General features: G+C 42.9%; 1 protein-coding gene across 1 annotated transcript; it reads right to left on the bottom strand.

The window, feature by feature from the left end:
• Positions 1-6,766: 6,766 nt before the first annotated feature.
• Positions 6,767-8,154, bottom strand: LOC124682005. The gene is made up of 2 exons (XM_047216775.1): positions 8,121-8,154; positions 6,767-7,563 (listed from the first exon to the last, which is right to left on the bottom strand). The coding sequence occupies exons 1-2, from the start codon at positions 8,148-8,150 to the stop codon at positions 7,078-7,080; spliced, it is 516 nt and encodes a 171-aa protein (XP_047072731.1). The 5' UTR covers positions 8,151-8,154; the 3' UTR covers positions 6,767-7,077.
• Between the last annotated feature and the right edge of the window lie 12,580 nt (positions 8,155-20,734).

Genomic DNA, 20,734 nt, shown 5'->3' with positions numbered 1-20,734 from the left:
AAACGATGTTGATGCTGATGTCGATATCGGCATGGTCAGAATGGCTATGCTCGCCGCCACTTCTAGGTTACCGTCGGGATGCACCATGTTTATCATAAGATTCATTTTAGATTAAGTTGTGAAAATAGTCACCTTCCATTGGCTGAGGCGGCCCCACAGACCGGCTCTATATGATATTCTCTAAATAAATAGACGACCCCAGCGGTAATTGGCTACGGAGGCCCCACAGAGCGGCAATATATGATTTTCTCTAAATAAATAGATGACCCCACTGGTCATTGGCTGCGGCAGCCCCACAGAGCGGCAATATATGTCATTTTCTGAAAAATAGACGACCCCACTGGTCATTGGCTGCGGCAGCCTCACATAGTGGCAATTATGTTTTTTCCCTGAAAAATAGACGACCCCATTGCTCATTGGCTGCGGCAGCCCTATAGAGAGGCCCCATTTATCATTGGCAGCACCGCGTATACAATCAGGAAATAAAACGGCTCACGCGTCAGCGATAGATGGATAGCTACCCGTCAGCACGAGACGGTCAGAGAGGAACTGCCCTCTGTGCAGCCCCACCCGTCAGATTTGACGGTAACGGTAAGGCCTCTGACCTGACGGCAACCCTCCCGTCCGAGCGTCTGCGAGAGATTGCAAACTAGAGGGAGGGGAAAACTGAGGAAAAGTTAAGAGGCTAGGGAAAACTGAGCACAACTAACGAACCAGAGCACGAGAACAGAAAACCCAAAAAAGTTGAGGTGCAGTATATTGGTACAACTATGTACAAGCCAGAATCAGCCACATTCAGAGTCCGCGTCAGTGTGCGTGCGAACCGGAAGTACCACCGACGAATAGTTATGCCTTTGATAGGGATAAAACATAATTGCCAGAAAAAACAGCGAGATTCAGTAATTTTCTTCTGGGTAAAAAAATAAACAAGAACTTGCTCATGTGATTCCTAGTTATGAACATGTGTTAAATCGTCATACCAGGACAAGTCCACCGTGGCCTCAAACGGACTAAATTGACCAAAACGTTTCGGACGAACAAGTTCTTGTACCATTGTACCACACTTTGCAACTTTGTGTATGAATTTGCACATAGAAGGCGAGTTTGTGTACCCTCGGTGTATATAGCTCATGATAGAAATTACAGTGGTAACTATCGGGTTAAGGCATAGTGGTGCGCCGGCTGGTAACTGCTAACTTTATGGTTAGTGATAACCCCAGCTTTGATGATGACTCCAACGGTCCGCTGGTGACACTTCCGGAGATTCGGCCATTTGGGTGAAGGTTCGGGAGTCGTCCTAGCTTTTTTAGGTTGAGGTGTCTACATTGGCTTTGTCCTGATGGCCACATTGTGCAAGACTTGTGCTATCTTTGGTCCTATGGGAATATATATTTGACTTGCTCCATCTTGGGCTAGCTGTGCCTTCTCCTTGTTATGGGCCTACTTGAGGTGACCCCGATGTCATGGTGCTAGTGTATTGCGCGGTTTGTGCATGGATGAAGTGTGGGGGGGCTGCTCGCTACCGAGCAGGTCGGTGGCAAACGGGGCACCGCACACCCCAACTGCCTTCTGGGCCAGGCCCATATACGGATGTGAACATTTTTTTAATTTTTTAATTTGAATAATTTTCTACTTTGAACAATTTTCGATGTGAACAAATTTTAAATTTGAACAAATTTTATATTTGAACATTTTTTAAAGTCGAATAAATTTTAAATTTGGACATTTTAAAATTTTAATAATTTTTGAATTTGAACAAAATTCATATTTGAACGGTTTTCAAATTTGAACGATTTTCAAATTTGAACGGTTTTCAGATTTGAACAGTTTTGAATTTAAACATTTTCTCAATTTGAACAATTTTTAAAAATTAAAATTTTCGAATCTGAAAAAATATAAACAAAACCGAAAACAGAAAAAAGAAAAGAAAACAGAAAAAGAAACCAGAAAAGAAAAAAAGATAAAGCAAAAATGAACTACACAGGCTAAACAGACCCAAATGGGCCTGGCCCATATCCAACCAGGGGGTGTGGTGGCCGGTAGCCACCGACCTGGTCGGTGTATAGGTTTTGCCGAAGTGTGGGGATGAAGGTTAATAATGGCATAGGCCATCAAACAGAATGGGAAAGGGGATCCCCTATATATAATGAACATCGTGCCAGTCTGTCGGATATATTGGCTATCCTTATTGCAAGAACAAAAGAGGATGGCCAAGTTTGTGGACTTATTCCCCATCTTACCGGGTGTATATTCTAAAAATATGCAGATGGTATTTTTTTATCATGGAACATGACTTGGAGAAAGCCGTGAACATGAAATTTATATTGTGCATTTTCTAACAAGTAGATAGCCTTAAAATATATTTCCACAAAAGTGAGATTTCTATTTTGGAAAGACAACGGAGGAACAAGGGCAATATAAATAATTGTTTGGTTATGAGTCCAGTTCTATACCTTTTATATACCTAAGTGTCCATATCTATTATGTAAACTATTCAATAAAGAATGGAAGCCGGTAGAGGATCTCTTGGAAGGAAAGTTGGGATCTGGGCATGGCAAGTTACTCTCATACAAAGAGAGACTTGTTCTTATTAATTTAATGTCTCAGTGTTTTTGGTATCTTTTCAAGAAATACTTAAAGGGCAAGGAAAATATTTGACTTTTATAGATCTCAATTGATTTCGCAATGCAATCAACTTAAAAGAAAATACCGTCCGCAAAGTGGAGTATTATTTGCCGACCTAAAGACCAAGTGGACCGCTGGGTTGAGGTACTAGACATAAAGAACAAATGTTTATTATGTAGACGGTTGTTTAAACTTTGAACAACGAGAGAGTGTGGAAGGTAGGAAAGAAAATGGAGCGCAAAGATTCCGATTATTCCGATTTTTCGTGAAAAGGGGAAATGGCTTGGAAATATGGAAACGAAACAGAGTTTTGTGGAACAAAAACAAAAACATAACTTTTTAATGGGAATAGAACAAGCTTTTCCTAGGGAACGGAAGCGGAACGGAATTTCCATTTTCGCCTAATACGGATTTTTCATTTTGTGATTGTTGTATCTGGCCCAACCTAGCATGCCGAATCAAAGATAAGTCAAATGCCCAAAGTATCACATTTCAAACCACATAATCCCTTCCTATGTTCGAGGAGGCTTTGATGGTCCGATCCTTCCCCTATCATCCATTCATGATAACTTGCAATCTTTTTTATAATCTAATATTTCATCATATTTCATTTCATTTTAGGAACTAACACAAGTTTGTTGGTTTGCTTCAATTATTCTACTTGATTGAAGTTTTCTTTGGGTTCCCAAAAACGTCCAGTTTCGCTTTGTGTTGGTGTGGTATTCGCTTTGGCTTTGTGTTTGTGTGGTATTCTTTGGAAGTAATAAAGCACCCTTTATAAAAAAGCATTTCCTGGATTTCTTTATTTATTTCCACTTCCATAAAAATATATAAAAGAAATTATGGCAGCACTCAATTCCGTCAGGCAGGAGCTACTGTAGAATAAATGCCTCTAACATAAAACATTGTACCAGGTTCAAGCGAAATCAACTGAATCTCCTTTTCTAAAAAGGACTCATGGGTGTCAAAAAGAGTTTTTTTAGTCGAAGATCCTTTGTAGTTGGTAATTTTATGAAAACCATCTTTTGGGAAGACACTTGGCTTGGGGATACGCCACTAGCTCTATATGTGCTACGGATGACGTTTGTGTTGAAAACGATCTACGTTCGCTGCACATAGAATTCAAACAGACTTTAACCAGGAACAACGGGAATAGGTGGTCACGCTTAGCTCAATAATTGATGCCGGTAAAGTTAACAGATGAGTCATGCTTTTGTTTACATAGAATTCAGACGGACTATAGCCACGTTGAGGTTAAAAAACACAGAAGACAGGTTGTTACAGCACTGCATTTTACAGCAACAAATTCCTTAATGCACGAAACAAATCCATGACTGATCGATCTTGGATACTACAGGCAAACCAGGCATACATGACCGCTAGTGTGCCTCGAACAAACATATGGAACACTTCACCGATAGCAAAAGTCGGAACGATCAGCAGAAGAGATCGACAAGCCTACCAAATTTCATTTTTTCCGAATGATATGAACCTTCATGATGTACTGCTTATTCATCTTATTGAGTGGCTCGAAGAGACAGAAATCTCCCACCTTCAAATTGTTGTCACGTGCAAACTTTTTCCACCCTTTGCTGAACCTTTTACGTTTAAACGAGGCAACGATGCACCGCACTTCCCAGTTCTTGCCATGTCGCTCGAGTAAGAGTGTTCCATTCTCAGACGGAAGGTATTTGGCGTATTTCAGAGGTAAGTACTAATATTACATAGGAAAAAGTCAGTGATCTTCAATGTCAATTGAAATAAAACAACATAATGTCTAGCTCGAAACACTGATAATGCCTAGAAGCGAGTAAGCTAATTATGAGCATGCATGACACAAATAGAGTTTTCATGAAGTACACAAAACTTTCACAACTTGAACGAATCAAGAAATTGAAACAATGATTTTTGCCGAATGCACATGCCAAAAGAATAGAATGCACATTCAGTAACAGATGTTTTGACTCACCAGAGCAGGACGTTTCCCATAAATACTGCCCGTGTTCAAGGTGCAGCCGTAGATGGGGGTTTTGGATTGAATAGCTTGGACCCTTTTTTCCAGTTTCCTCGTCTGCACATCAGTAAGATGGGTGCCTTTGGGGAGGATGTAAGGCGGGACAGAATGCACATCCAGGTCATCTTCTGATGATGAAAAATAGCCTACAGGCACACAAATTAAGCATAATACATATTGCAAAAAAAGTCCTAATTTGCATATTTTGGCTTGGTAGTATGATGTATTAACCTGATGCCTCGTGTTGAGACCCTGATGAACTGATATTCACAATCTCGTTCCCCTGGTTTGGTCTGTCACTTTGTGTTGAATTTATGGGAATATCATGATAACTGGTTGAGATATCAATTGGCTCTTGATCAGTATTATTGATGACAAGACATGATTCTACTTTCTCGCAGCCACTCGGATCGAATACTAGAATCTCCAGCCGAGATATCCCATTGTACTTGAACAACAGAAGGTCCCCCACTTTCAAGTCATGTGCACTCACAAATGCTTCCCATCCAGATTGGAGAACTAGTTTGTCATGGTAGCTGGTAATTTGGGCATCGAAGGTGCAACCATTGCGTGAATCCAGCTCAATGGTTCTTCCTAATTTTTCCCTAAAATGTTTCACAAAGGCATCTGGTATGGTCTGCAGCAAAAATATAAATGCAAGGAACAGCCCTCATGAGGAAGTAGAATATGCTTTTCCTATATCAGTAGTATGGTTTATATGTTTAGCTCATTGTCTTGCAAGAAACAACACCACCAGATCATGTACTGATCAATGCAATCAATTACTACCTCCACCTAAAAATAGGTGTCTCACTTTTGTCTACATACGGATGTAACTCTCATTTAGTTGGAGATACATCCGTATCTAGATAAACTTGAGACACATATTTTTAGACGGAGGGAGTATTTAAGAACCAATAAACATTTACTCCCCCCTCCCCCCTCAGGATGCACAGTTCTCTATTCTTTTGTTACTTCCAGTTTTAACAACATGGTACTAACATAACTATGATACTATTGTGTTGATTGACCAAATGTAATCGGATAGTTTAGGGATTAGTTCTACAAATTATAAAGTTCAAAAACTTACGATTCTTTCACGAAAATCACCAATCATAATTTTGAAGAAGTAGTTGTCTTGCTCGTCTACATGGTCACAGCAGTAATCTCCCTTCTCCTTTAATCTCTCACAAGGCTTGCTCATCTCATAACCAGATCTACGTCCAAAATCTCAGCCCACGAGTTCTAAGCATAAGGGTGCGGACCCACGTCAGAAATGTTTGAGATATAGTAGAATCGATTAATCAAACATTTCTGAAGAGTCTGCAGGCCGAGAAAGGAAGACAAAAGATTGAGAGAGCTTACGGTCAAATTGCTGTCGAGATGACGGGACGGCGGCAATGGGTTGTGCGGTAGAACTGTAGAAGTGAGCCTCCAGCTTCTGAACGCCTAGTAGAGGGATGGGGGAAGACGAAGAAACCGAGGAGCCGAGCAGTACGCACTTTAGCTCAACTGTAGAGCCATAAATTACCTCTTCCTCTCCCTCCACTGACGCCCACTTGTCTTCTGGTCTGAACTGTTACCCACGTATCTCAGAAATGCATGAATGCTAGATTAAAAAATCCAAGGGAGTTATTATGTTGCGTTGTCATTAAACCTACCGCTATGGAGGGGCTGTTATTCCTTGAAACAAATGTATAGGATTTTTTTGGATCAACAAATGTACAAGTCGAAGATATAATTTGGATGTGTACAAAAATCTACTTCCTCCGTTCTGAAATTATCTGCATTCTAGGCCTTAATTTTTTTCTAAAATACTCTACGTTCTATAAGAATATGGAAAACAAAGTGGTTCTCCTTTATGTATTGGATGTCACAACTTTTAATGTAGCTTGAATTGGTTGTTTAGCAATTTAAGTACTACTAATAAATACACTACTAATTTGTCTGATTTTTCCTAGAATGTAGACTTGACTTTTCCTAGAATGTAGACTAAAAGAGAACAGAGAAGTACTGTACGTCGCAGGCACACCACAGCACATCACTTACCGAAGACTGAAGCCGTAAACCTTCAAACACCTCACTATATGGCAGGCCAGCTATATTTTGCGTAACTACAAGCGAAAATGCAAGAAATATCAAGCTTTCCCTGCATCACATCAAAAGAAGTACAACACACTCCAAGAAACGTGAATCTACAATTCACAGGAAGCCGAAGTGTTGAGATATGATACATGATCAAGGGGATCGCTACCTTTCCTAGTTCTATATATACACCAACACGCTAAAAGCAATTGTACAGTATTTCCCTTTCCCTTTTTCATTTTACAGGTAAATCAATCAAGCTGGGCGTGATGCCCGGCCAAAGGAAATTCTATGGACTATATAAACACACAAAACCCGTGTATCGTCAACTGCCACTTGTCTGGCTCAGACGCTCAGTCATTGTTCTTGAAGAAGGAACCCCATTTTTGTGACAACCCGTCCATCAGGCTGCCTGTCCGGCTCTTCTGGACTACCAGGGTTGCTCTTGTTCCATCCTCTCCACTGGAGTTCTGCTTGGATTTCTGGGATTCTGCCGGACCAGATTTTCCATTGACGGCTTGAGTTGAGCCATTCGATTCTGATGCGCCAGCAGCATTTACAGAAACAGCAGCATCAGTTGCAGCGCTGCGGTCTGCACTTTGCACATCAGCTTTCTTTGCTACGCTGTTGCAGATAGCTACATCCTTGGCAGGAACATCAGTGGCACTGACATAAATGGAGGATGCATCTGTCTCCAATGTTGCTACATCAGTTGTATGATTGCCATCTTTTGCTACACTACTTTCTTCGGACACAGCATCGGATGCAACTGTTTTAGTGTCCTTTGAATTTGACTTATCTAGATCCTTCAGAGACTCAAGAATTGCTTGCATCAGCATCTGCATATCAGCGCATCAGAAAGAGATTAGTCGATGATAAGGTTAGAAACGACAAAAGGTGAAGAATAGAAAAGGAATTATATGCGTATTCAGCAGAGATCGACCACCGTGATAATCCTTAGAACATTCGTTCACATGGCTACAATCTCAATACATGGGGTGCACAACTGGAGCACCAGAGCTAACACAAAACTTTATGCATCTACCACAGCTTGCTCATGCTTTTTGGAGTTGACATCCCCATTTCGAAGTCAAACTTCAATTTGCACCGATAAAATTATTGTTAAGAAATGTATTTTCATAGCTTAAACAATGATTAGCAATTGAATAATAAGTCACGAGTCGCTAAATCACAACCAGGACTCCCAACACCATCCAAGCTGACCCCTACCTGGGAGGCAGGCAAGTAGCTCTCAATCCTCCTATTTTTTTTTATCTCTACTACACATTTTAGAACATTTTGGCATATTGAACTCTACGAAGATCTTAAGAAACTGCAAACAGCTCAAAGGTGAAGTTATAACGACAACCCGAAAGAACATTACAGTATAACTTACTCTATCTTCGTCTTCCTCGGTGTAAGGCATGTCTGATGGAAAAACTATCAAATGAGTACTCCACATACTCGCCATCATCAGAGGTTGGAGTCAGCATCCTTCCGTTACGGCCATTGGGAGGAGTCGCAGTAGATGCACTAGATGAGGAGGGACCAACATCACTATCCAATACCTGTCCAAACAGCAATCTAAAATGAATCTGAGTGGTGATGCTTGATGGATGCAATCTTCTGTAAGCTTGTAAAAAGATGAACACAAACAATCAAAGCATTCCCTCCAAATTTTAGACGGTGATATATATATATACCATCGAAGCACTATTTAGTCACACTAATTTGTTTGCACATGAGATTCTTGAGTGCATGCTACATGCTACACCCAGCTGTTGTTGTCAACACATACCTGATACCATGCAATGACTAAAGTGAAAAAACTGAGTGCGCAGAACAAACAAAAAGTCTCGAATACCACCCATGGATGTACTGCTGGAATTTTGGCTTCGGCCTTAGCCCATGTTCCAATACAAATTCTGAAATTCTCTTGACCCATGTCGGAATGGCAAGGGGTGCGACTAAAGTTTAATCCCACATTGCTAGTTGGGAGAGAGTTGGAGTGGTATATAAGGTTGGTTGTTTTAGTCCTAGTAAGTGAGTGAGAAGAGAGAGAGCTCTCGCGCACTCCTCCTCCTCCGCCGCCGCCTCGTCACGCACGTCACGGGTTGCGGGAATCTCGCCGAGCCAAGCTTATCTTTTTGCTGTTTGGTAAATTATTGTGTAATCAATTGCGAGTCATTAATGGATGTTAACACAGCCGTTTTCGTTCCGGTTTTTCTGGATCGTGAACTCATATGTGGGTTGCGTCCGACGACCTTCCCGAACCGCACTATATAAGCGCGGACGCAAACCCTAGCCTGAAAGAGACAATATATGCGACCGCCTTTTTTCCAGTTCATTGTGACGCCGCCTTCATCTTCCTCATCCCGTCCTTCGGCTCGTCGGGACAGTAGGCCTCCGGAACCCTGCCTCTCGTAGACCTGTACGAGTGAGGGGCAATCAGGTTTTTGGGGAGCGCTTACGCGCGACTACTGGCAACACGACGTCGTCCGACGACGACTTTCCGAACGACAACTTCTTCCCGGACATCGACAACCTCTTCGGCAACCTCAACATGGGCGACAACCAGGATGTTGCTGCTACCAACATCGTCGATGCTGCTGCTGCTGCCGCCAACGCTGGATGGTACACGTTTTTGTCATTCACGTTTCAGATCTTACTAGAGTTTCTAGTACTGCTGTTTGGAGTAGATGCGCTAGGTTTATCTTGTCTAGATGCTATATATTCATCTACTTTGTTGATCTGCATGATTAGTTCATCTGCTGTCTACGTAGTTATGATTTATCAACCGTTAGTTCGGATTAATTCATATGATAATTTGCTTATATATTCAACATGTACTACCACTGATCGGATATAATTGCGTCCGACACTGCCTACATCTAGAAGGCAGATAGCTACACTCCGCGTCGATTAAAACTGACCGGAGAAAGTATATGTCTAGATACATCTAAATTTAGACAAATCTAAGACATCCTTTAGGGAACGTAGGGAGTAATACATATCAAGTGTTACTAACACCCATTATTAGATTAGAGTTTCATCCGCAAAATGGCTTCAGCTCAAGCGCAAGGTGATAAGGGGTTATCCGATCTTCTCAGTGAGCACGGTGGTGATGATGATCACACGATGAACACATCGGAGATAACAGGATGATGAAGTGGATGATAACTTGTATGACGCAACAAAGTCTCTCGATTTGTTCCTGTCGCCAATGCAAAAGCTCTCAACCCTGCAAGATATTCGCAACTCCACACACTTGCGCACGTAGCCGCCGACCACGAAGCGGTAAGTTCCAACCATCTAATTCCCAATGGAACAGCAGATCACACAAGACTTTCAGGGGTATACACCAAATTAATACAATATGGTGTAGAAATTCGATAGAGTTGCAAAGAAATCAACTATGAACTAGGTTTTTATCTTAAACGTGGTCTAAACCTAATTTGGGGGCGTCCTGGGCACTTATATATGGGTTCAGGACGACCAGGAGTCGAAAAGATATATAGAAAACCAACCCAGATTGGATCTGCTCGAGACGGACTCGGACTCGGCCGGTCTAGGGGCCGGTCGACCGGGCCTGGGACCGGGTGGTGCGGTTTCAATCGGGCCAGGGATCGGGTAGTGAACGGGGCGGTTCGTGTGGCTCAGTACACCCGCCCAGATGTCACCAGCTGAGGATCCGGTCGGCGCCGAGCGGACCTGGCGTCCGGTTGGACCGGGCTGGGGACTGGGCGCGCCGGCGTGGCGGCCGGTCAGACCGGGTCTGGCGCCGGCCTAGACTTCTTCTTCTTCCCTCGCGCATGCCTCCCTCTCCTCTCTCGCGCTTCCATGGGATGTCTTCATATCCAGCTTCATGGCCAGCTCCATGTCCAGCTTCACGTCCAGCTTCTTGTCCAGCTGCTCCTCTCCTCCTCGTGTGATGCTTGCTCCTTCTTCATACCCGATCATACATAAGTAAAGGACTTAGGCAGTATAAAGTTCTCGTCAATCAAAGTATCACTTAGGAACAAGTTCACCTGTTGTTTGAGTAGCTTCGCACGAGCTCTTGTCATTGGTCCAATTCTAACTTCATTGGACTTGAGCTTCACAGCAGCATCATCTTCATCTTGTAGTGACGGAGATAGTAGTGTAGTAGGGATGTTCTCATCATCTCCCCCCCCCCTTCAAAAGGCGTCGACCTGGACGATCCAAGGTCTTCTCCGTCATATGGTGTCAAATCAGCCATATTGAAAGAATTGCTGACACCAAACTCATCAATTGGAAGATCTATAGAGTATGTATTATCATTGATTTTGGCAAGCACTTTGTAAGGATCAGCACCACGAGGAAGCAACTTGGACTTCTGTAGCTTCGGGAACTGATACGTCTCCGACGTATCGATAATTTCTTATGTTCCATGCCACATTCTTGATGATATCTACATGTTTTATACACATTATATGTCGTATTTATGCATTTTCCGGCACTAACCTATTAACGAGATGCCAAAGAGCCGGTTCTTTGTTTTACTGCTGTTTTTGGTTTCAGAAATCCTAGTAAAGAAATATTCTCGGAATTGGACGAAATCAACGCCCGGGGTCCTATTTTTGCACGAAGCTTCCGGAAGACCGAAGGGGAAAGGAAGTGGGGCCACGAGGCGCCGACACAACAGGGCGGCGCGGCCGGCTCCCGGCCGCGCCGGCCTGGCGTGTGGGGCCCTCGTGTGGCCCCCGCGTTGCCCTTCCGCCTACTTAAAGCCTTTGTCGCGAAACCCCGATGCAGAGAGCCACGATACGGAAAACCTTCCAGAGACGCCGCCACCGCCAATCCCATCTCGGGGGATTCCGGAGATCACCTCCGGCACCCTGCCGGAGAGGGGAATCATCTCCCGGAGGACTCTTCACCGCCATGGTCGCCTCCGGAGTGATGAGTGAGTAGTTCACCCTGGACTATGGGTCCATAGCGGTAGCCGGATGGTTTTCTTCTCCTCATTGTGCTTCATTGTTGGATCTTGTGAGCTGCCTAACATGATCAAGATCATCTATCCGTAATACTATATGTTGTGTTTGTCGGGATCCGATGGATAGAGAATACTATGTTATGTTGATTATCAATCTATTACCTATGTGTTGTTTATGATCTTGCATGCTCTCCGTTATTAGTAGAGGCTCGGCCAAGTTTTTGCTCTTAACTCCAAGAGGGAGTATTTATGCTCGATAGTGGGTTCATGCCTCCATTAAATCTGGGACAGTGACAGAAAGTTCTAAGGTTGTGGATGTGTTGTTGCCACTAGGGATAAAACATTGATACTATGTCTAAGGATGTAGTTATTGATTACATTACTGTTGACCGCCAAAACCCACCGCCGGGCAGCGACAGTCAGCACTAGTAGAGCCGGGAAGAGCCTAGAGCTGCGGCTGGCTGAGACCCCTCCGAGCGACGGCCCGCAATGCTCTTCTGGTCACACGCGGCGATGCGAAGTGCAAGGGCGTGCCACCTGACCTATACCTGGTCGGGAAGGTGATGGGGAATGCCTCGCTTAGTTCTCGCATGGCATACACGTAAACGTTAAATACGAGCCTCGATCGGCTCTCGAGTTATCTCGTGAATCGGCTCAAAGAGCCGATCCACCCTATGATCCGTGCGGGGTGCACGAATACTTGGTGATCCCGCTTGATCAAGATAAAGCTAATGAGATCTACGATGATTTAGGGTTTTCACCGCATAATCGGATCATCCTACTCCAGAGTTGGGCCTCGCGGCCACGCACAAGGTGCTCATAAGCCGATCCTAAACAAGGCCAAAGAACCAACAATGTAGTTGATCCACGGAACATCCTGTTTAGGACTTGCGAACGCCACCCTACATGCCACTGGATCCTCCCCCTTTGTAAGGCCTAACTATTGCGAGATATTAAACTAATCCTTGCAGAGCAAGGAGCAATCGTAACGGATCAGATCTACTAAACGATGAACAAGCAGGGTGCCGCCCCCATGCACGAGATAGGCATGAGGACTGGCTAGATATGCAAGGGTTGCACTACGTAAGCATGTTTATACGAAGAACAATGCTAACCCTAACACATCTATGATAACTACGTTGCCCGCCATCAAAGACGCTTCAGCACGGGCAACGCATGAACAACATGGAGCTTGTCTTTGCCTAGATCGCAAGATGCGATCTAGGCAGCATGTCGCTTACTGATTGAAACCCTCGAGACGAAGGAGTTGGCGATGCGCCGAGATTGGTTTGTTTTGGGGTGAACGTTGTGTTGTTGTTTATTCCATAAACCCTAGGTACATATTTATAGTCCAGGGGACTTTCTAATTTAGGCGTGCACCTAACCGTGCACGGGTAAAACTCTAACTTCTAAATTAAGATGCGATCTACTATGTTACAGATACATGGGCAATTAGCCCAAACTTGGTATGCAAGGCCGATTCATGTATTTCTTCCATGTATATTCTTCAAGCTTATCTTCAATCACGGCCCACCTCTGATCTGGCCAAATTCTGGTGATAACACATGCCCCCCTGGTTTTGGAAATGACATTTCCAAAATCATTATGCTTTTCCTTCGTCGGGTCATGTCGTGGCAGAGCAGAAACTACCGATTGTTAGCTGGATCGACGCCCAATGAGCCGATAGCAACGCATTGGTCTCTCATAATCTGTCCTTCATCTTCTTCGATCGATGACTACGAGACACTGGTGACACTCCTCCGCAAAATTCACCATCCTCGAAGAAGGTTGCTACACGGACCAGCTAGATGATACTCCAATTGGCTTCTAGAAACAGAACATTTACCGGGTCGGTTGCCCCCGAGTCTCAGTCAAGGCGAAACAGAGACGAGGATACACAACTTAGCCGAATGGACCTGGGCTTGATCATGTCTGAGGGCACTATCACGCAGAGCCAGCCGATTTGAACGAAATCGGCTCTCCAGAGGAGAGGACCTTCGGGGTGAGCTGCCCCCCGAGTTTCTTCAGTCCAAATGTCATGACTACATATTCAAACAAGCCCATTGAACCTGGTACTCTGAATGCAATCTTGTGTATATCTTCTGGATATTTGTCAACATAAAGTAATATAACAAGTGCAATATGCAAGTATGTAGGAATCAATGCACAGTTAACACAAGTGTTTGCTTTTTAGATAGAAGGAAATGGGTAAACTGACTCAACAATAAAAGTAGAAGAAAGGCCCTTCGCAGAGGGAAGCATAGATTGCTATATTTGTGCTAGAGCTTTTATTTTGAAAACATGAAACAATTTTGTCAACGGTAGTAATAAAGCATATGAGTTATGAAAGTTATATCTTACAAGTTGCAAGCCTCATGCATAGTATACTAATAGTGCCCGCACCTTGTCCTAATTAGCTTGGACTACCGGATCTTTGCAATACACATGTTTTAACCAAGTGTCACAATGGGGTACCTCCATGCCGCCCTGTACAAAGGCCTAAGGAGAAAGCTCGCATTTTGGATTTCTCGCTTTTGATTATTCTCAACTTAGACATCCATACCGGGACAACATGGACAACAGATAATGGACTCCTCTTTAATGCATAAGCATGTGGCAACAATTACTATTCTCATATGAGATTGAGGATATATGTCCAAAACTGAAACTTCCACCATGATTCATGGCTTTAGTTAGCGGCCCAATGTTCTTCTCTAACAAATGCATGCTCCAACCATTAAGGTGGTAGATCTCTCTTACTTCAGACAAGACGGACATGCATAGCAACTCACATGATATTCAACAAGGAACAGCTTGATGGCGTCCCCGAAACATGGTTATCGCACAACAAGCAACTTAATAAGAGATAAAGTGCATAAGTACATATTCAATACCACAATAGTTTTTAAGCTATTTGTCCCATGAGCTATATATTGCAAAGGTGAATGATGGAATTTTAAAGGTAGCACTCAAGCAATTTACTTTGGAATGGCGGATAAATACCATGTAGTAGGTAGGTATGGTGGACACAAATGGCATAGTAGTTGGCTCAAGGATTTTGGATGCATGAGAAGTATTCCCTCTCGATACAAGGTTTAGGCTAGCAAGGTTGTTTAAAGCAGACACAAGTATGAACCGGTACAGCAAAACTCACATAAAAGACATATTGAAAGCATTATAAGACTCTATACCGTCTTCATTATTGTACCTTTTATCATTATATCGAAACCGATCGCTTGAACCGGCCTCCTCTTTGTCCTTGCCACCAGAGTGACTGTTCTCTTCTCTGTCTTTGCCATGGCGGTAAACAGAATGAGCTACCATGTAGTCAACTTCCTGGCGCAGAGCTCTGGTCCGTTCTTCTGAAGGGGTGGACGGATCTACTTGGTCGAGGGCACCCTCGGCTGTAAAGCCGTTCCCCCTGATGCCATGAGAACGGGTCTTCGAGAAAGAGCCGATTAGATCGGTTTCAAAGAGAGCCTTGAGCTCATCGTACTTCCTTTTTTTTTTTTTACTGGCCGATTTCCCTATCGGCCCGCCGATTTCCCTATCGGCCCCCAATTTTTCACTGCACATGTATCGTACTTTGGAATCCGACTAGGTGCCCCCCGAGCCGATTCTCGCGGTAGCCGCCGATATCGGCTCGTGGTTAGCCGGGGCACTATATGTGAACGTCGGCTCGTTAGGACCAGTGTGGACTTCTTCCGGTTCATCGGCCCGACGTAAACCTATTGCCCCTTAGATCGTCATTGAACGCACCGGGCTCTCGGAATGGCGTGCAGCGAATGAGCCACCATGAAGAGCTGATGAGGTCGGCTTCGAGGACTGCCTTGATCTCGTCATGCTTCCTCTTGAACTCGTCGGTCAGATCCTCGTACTTGACCGGAGTGCCTTCCGCCATCTCAGATGGCGATGCGGTGGATGTCGAAGATTGTCCCACCGGGCGTGCCAGAATGTGTTGACCGCCAAAACCCACCGCCGAGCAGCGACAGTCAGCACTAGTAGAGCCGGGAAGAGCCTAGAGCTGCGGCTGGCTGAGACCCCTCCGAGCGACGGCCCGCAATGCTCTTCTCGGTCACACGCGGCGATGCGAAGTGCAAGGGCGTGCCACCTGACCTATACCTGGTCGGGAAGGTGATGGGGAATGCCTCGCTTAGTTCCTGCATGGCATACACGTAAACGTTAAATACGAGCCTCGATCGGCTCTCGGGTTATCTCGTGAATCGGCTCAAAGAGCCGATCCACCCATGATCCGTGCGGGGTGCACGAATACTTGGTGATCCTGCTTGATCAAGATAAAGCTAATGAGATCTACGACGATTTAGGGTTTTCACCGCATAATCGGATCATCCTACTCCAGAGTTGGGCCTCGCGGCCACGCACGGTGCTCATAAGCCGATCCTAAACAAGGCCAAAGAACCAACAATGTAGTTGATCCACGGAACATCCTGTTTAGGACTTGCGAACGCCACCCTACATGCCACTCGGATCCTCCCCCTTTGTAAGGCCTAACTATTGCGGATATTAAACTAATCCTTGCGAGCAAGGAGCAATCGTAACGGATCAGATCTACTAAACGATGAACAAGCGAGAGTGCCGCCCCCATGCCTGAGATAGGCATGAGGACGGCTAGATATGCAAGGGTTGCACTACGTAAGCATGTTTATACGAAGAACAATGCTAACCCTAACACATCTATGATAACTACGTTGCCCGCCATCAAAGACGCTCCAGCACGGGCAACGCATGAACAACATGGAGCTTGTGCTGCCTAGATCGCAAGATGCGATCTAGGCAGCATGTCGCTTACCTGATTGAAACCCTCGAGACGAAGGAGTTGGCGATGCGCCGAGATTGGTTTGTTTTGGGGTGAACGTTGTGTTGTTGTTTATTCCATAAACCCTAGGTACATATTTATAGTCCAGGGGACTTTCTAATTTAGGCGTGCACCTAACCGTGCACGGGTAAAACTCTAACTTCTAAATTAAGATGCGATCTACTATGTTACAGATACATGGGCAATTAGCCCAAACTTGGTATGCAAGGCCGATTCATGTATTTCTTCCATGTATATTCTTCAAGCTTATCTTCAATCACGGCCCACCTCTGATCTGGCCAAATTCTGGTGATAACAATTACGCACCATACGTAATGCAATTGTGTGTTGTTTTGCAACTTAATACTGGAAGGGGTTCGGATGATAACCTGAAGGTGGACTTTTTAGGCATAGATGCATGCTGGATAGCGGTATATGTACTTTGTCGTAATGCCCAATTAAATCTCACAATACTCATCATATCATGTATGTGCATGGTCATGCCCTCTCTATTTGTCAATTGCCTGACTGTAATTTGTTCACCCAACATGCTATTTATCTTATGGGAGAGACACCTCTAGTGAACTGTGGACCCCGGTCCATTCTTTTACATCGAATACAATCTATCGCAATACTTGTTTTACTCGTTTTCTCGCAAACAATCATCATCCACACTATACATCTAATCCTTTGTTACAAGAAGCCGGTGAGATTGACAACCTCACTATTTCGTTGGGGCAAAGTACTTTGGTTGTGTTGTGCGGGTTCCACGTTGGCGCCGGAATCCCCGGTGTTGCGCCGCACTACATCCCGCCGCCATCAACCTTCAACGTGCTTCTTGGCTCCTCCTGGTTCGATAAACCTTGGTTTCTTTCCGAGGGAAAACTTGCTGCTGTGCGCATCATACCTTCCTCTTGGGGTTCCCAACGAACGTGTGAGTTACACGCCATCAAGCTCTTTTTCTGGCGCCGTTGCCGGGGAGATCAAGACACGCTGCAAGGGGAGACTCCACAATCCAATCTCTTTACTTTGTTTTTGTCTTGCTTTATTTTATTTACTACTTTGTTTGCTGCATTATATCAAAACACAAAAAAAATAGTTGCTAGCTTTACTTTATTTACTGTCTTGCACTCTATATCAAAAACACAAAAAAATTAGTTACTTGCATTTACTTTATCTAGTTTGCTTTATTTACTACTGCTAAAATGTCTACTCCTGAAAATACTAAGTTGTGTGACTTCACAACCACAAATAATAATGATTTCTTATGCACACCTATTGCTCCACCTGCTACTACAGCAGAATTCTTTGAAATTAAACATGCTTTACTGAACCTTGTTATGAGAGAGCAATTTTCTGGTGTTAGTTCTGATGATGCTGCTGCCCATCTTAATAATTTTGTTGAATTGTGTGAAATGCAAAAGTATAAAGATGTAGATGGTGATATTATAAAATTAAAATTGTTTCCTTTCTCCTTAAGAGGAAGAGCTAAAGATTGGTTGCTATCTCCGCCTAAGAATAGTATTGATTCATGGACTAAATGCAAGGATGCTTTTATTGGTAGATATTATCCCCTGCTAAAATTATATCTTTGAGAAGTAGCATAATGAATTTTAAACAATTGGATAATGAGCATGTTGCACAAGCTTGGGAAAGAATGAAATCTTTGGTTAAAAATTGTCCAACCCATGGACTGACTACTTGGATGATCATCCAAACCTTTTATGCAGGACTGAATTTTTCTTCGCGGAACCTATTGGATTCAGCTGCTGGAGGTAACTTTATGTCCATCACTCTTGGTGAAGCAACAAAGCTCCTTGATAATATGATGATTAATTACTCTGAATGGCACATGGAAAGAGCTCCACAAGGTAAGAAGGTAAATTCTGTCGAAGAAACCTCCTCCTTGAGTGATAAGATTGATGCTATTATGTCTATGCTTGTGAATGATAGGACTAATGTTGATCCTAATAATGTTCCGTTAGCTTCATTTATTGCTCAAAATTCTAGGCCATATCCTGCTAATGGTAACTCTTATGGTAGATATGTTTCACCTAATGAGAAAAAGATGTTAGAAATTGAAAGATCTACCAAGAGCTTTATGCAATCACAATATGAGCAAAACAAATTGTTTACTAAAACTATGAATGAACAATCTACCTTGTTGAAGAATATAGGAAATCAACTTGAAAATCTGAATATGGAGATTTCCGGGTTGCAAACTAAACTTGCAAATGCTGAAAACCGAATCTCGTACATGTCTTTGTCACAATCTTCTTTAATTAATAAAATGGCTGCTAAACCTGAGGATATTGAAAATAAAATTGTTACTATATCAAATGCCATCCAAGTTAGAATTAATGAGAATATAAGATTGATGGCTGAATTGCATGCTAGGTGGGAAAGAGAAGGAAATGAAAAACTAGCTAAAGAGAATAATGTAGCTAAAGTCTGGACTATTACCACCACTAGTAATGTTAATGATTCATATGTTGCTGCACCTCCTACTATCAATGGTAAAATAATTGGTGTTGGCAATGCTTCTACTTCTAATGCAAAGCCTGCAAAACTGCAAAATACTGCTAAAACTGCTAAAATTGCCTGTGATAAAACTGCTGAAATTTTTTCCAACATTGGGGATGATGATCTCATTGCTGTAGATCATAATGGTTTAGACTTTGATGATTGTCACATCTCTGAAGTCATAAAGTTTCTACAAAAGCTTGCTAAAAGTCCTAATGCTAGTGCTATAAACTTGGCTTTCACAAAACATATTAGAAATGCTCTCATAAAAGCTAGAGAAGAGAAACTAGAGCGTGAAGCTTCTATTCCTAGAAAGCTAGAGGATGTTTGGGAGCCCATCATTAAGATGAAGGTCAATAACTTTGATTGTAATGCTTTATGTGATCTTGGTGCAAGTATTTCCGTTATGCCTAAGAAAATTTATAATATGCTTGACTTGCCACCATTGAAAAATTGTTATTTGGATGTTAATCTTGTTGATAATGCTATAAAGAAAACTTTGGGGAGAGTTGATAATTTTCGCATTACCGTTAACAATAACCTTGTCCCCGTTGATTTTGTTGTCTTGGGTATTGAATGCAATGCATCTTGCCCCATTATATTGGGAAGACCTTTTCTTCGAACTGTTGGAGCTATCATTGATATGAAGGAAGGTAATATTAAATATCAATTTCCTCTCAAAAAAGGTATGGAACACTTACCTAGAAAGAGAATGAAGTTACCTTTTGATTCTATTATTATAACAAGTTATGATCTTGATGCTTCATCTCTTGATAATACTTGATACACACTTTCTGCGCCTAGATGAAAGGCGTTAAAGAAAAGCGCTTATGGGAGACAACCCATGTTTTTACTACAGTATTTTTGTTTTATATTTGAGTCTTGGAAGTTGTTTACTACTGTAAAAACCTCTCCTTATCTTAGTTTTGTGTTTTGTTGTGCCAAGTAAAGTCTTTGATAGTAAGGTTAATACTAGATTTGGATTACTGCGCAGTTACAGATTTCTTTGCTGTCACGAATTTCGACCTACCTCTCTGTAGGTAGCTCAGAAAAATATGACAATTTACGTGCGTGATCCTCAGATATGTACGCAACTTTCATTCAATTTGGGTATTTTCATTTGAGCAAGTCTGTTGCCATTTTAAAATTAGTCTTTACGAACTGTTCTGTTTTGACAGATTCTGTCTTTTATTTCGCATTGCCTCTTTTGCTATGTTGGATAAATTTCTTTGATCCATTAATGTCCAGTAGCTTTATGCAATGTCCAGAAGTGTTAAGAATGATTATGTCACCTCTGAACATATAAATTTTTATTGTGCACTAACCCTCTAATGAGTTATTTCGAGTTTGGTGTGGAGGAAGTTTTCAAGGATCAAGAGAGGGAAATGATGCAATATGATCAAGGAGAGTGAAAGCTCTAAGCTTGGGGATGCCCCGGTGGTTCACCCCTGCATATATTAAGAAGACTCAAGCGTCTAAGCTTGGGGATGCCCAAGGCATCCCCTTCTTCATCGACAACATTATCGGGTTCCTCCCCCGAAACTATATTTTTATTCCATCACATCTTATGTGCTTTGCTTGGAGCGTCGGTTTGTTTTTGTTTTTGTTTTTGTTTGAATAAAATGGATCCTAGCATTCATTGTGTGGGAGAGAGACACGCTCCGCTGTTGCATATGGACAAATATGTCCTTAGGCTTTACTCATAGTATTCATGGCGAAG

This window comes from Lolium rigidum, unplaced genomic scaffold (assembly GCF_022539505.1).
Source record: "Lolium rigidum isolate FL_2022 unplaced genomic scaffold, APGP_CSIRO_Lrig_0.1 contig_65118_1, whole genome shotgun sequence".
NCBI lineage: Eukaryota > Viridiplantae > Streptophyta > Magnoliopsida > Poales > Poaceae > Lolium > Lolium rigidum.
This window is presented reverse-complemented; position numbering and strand designations above follow the sequence as displayed.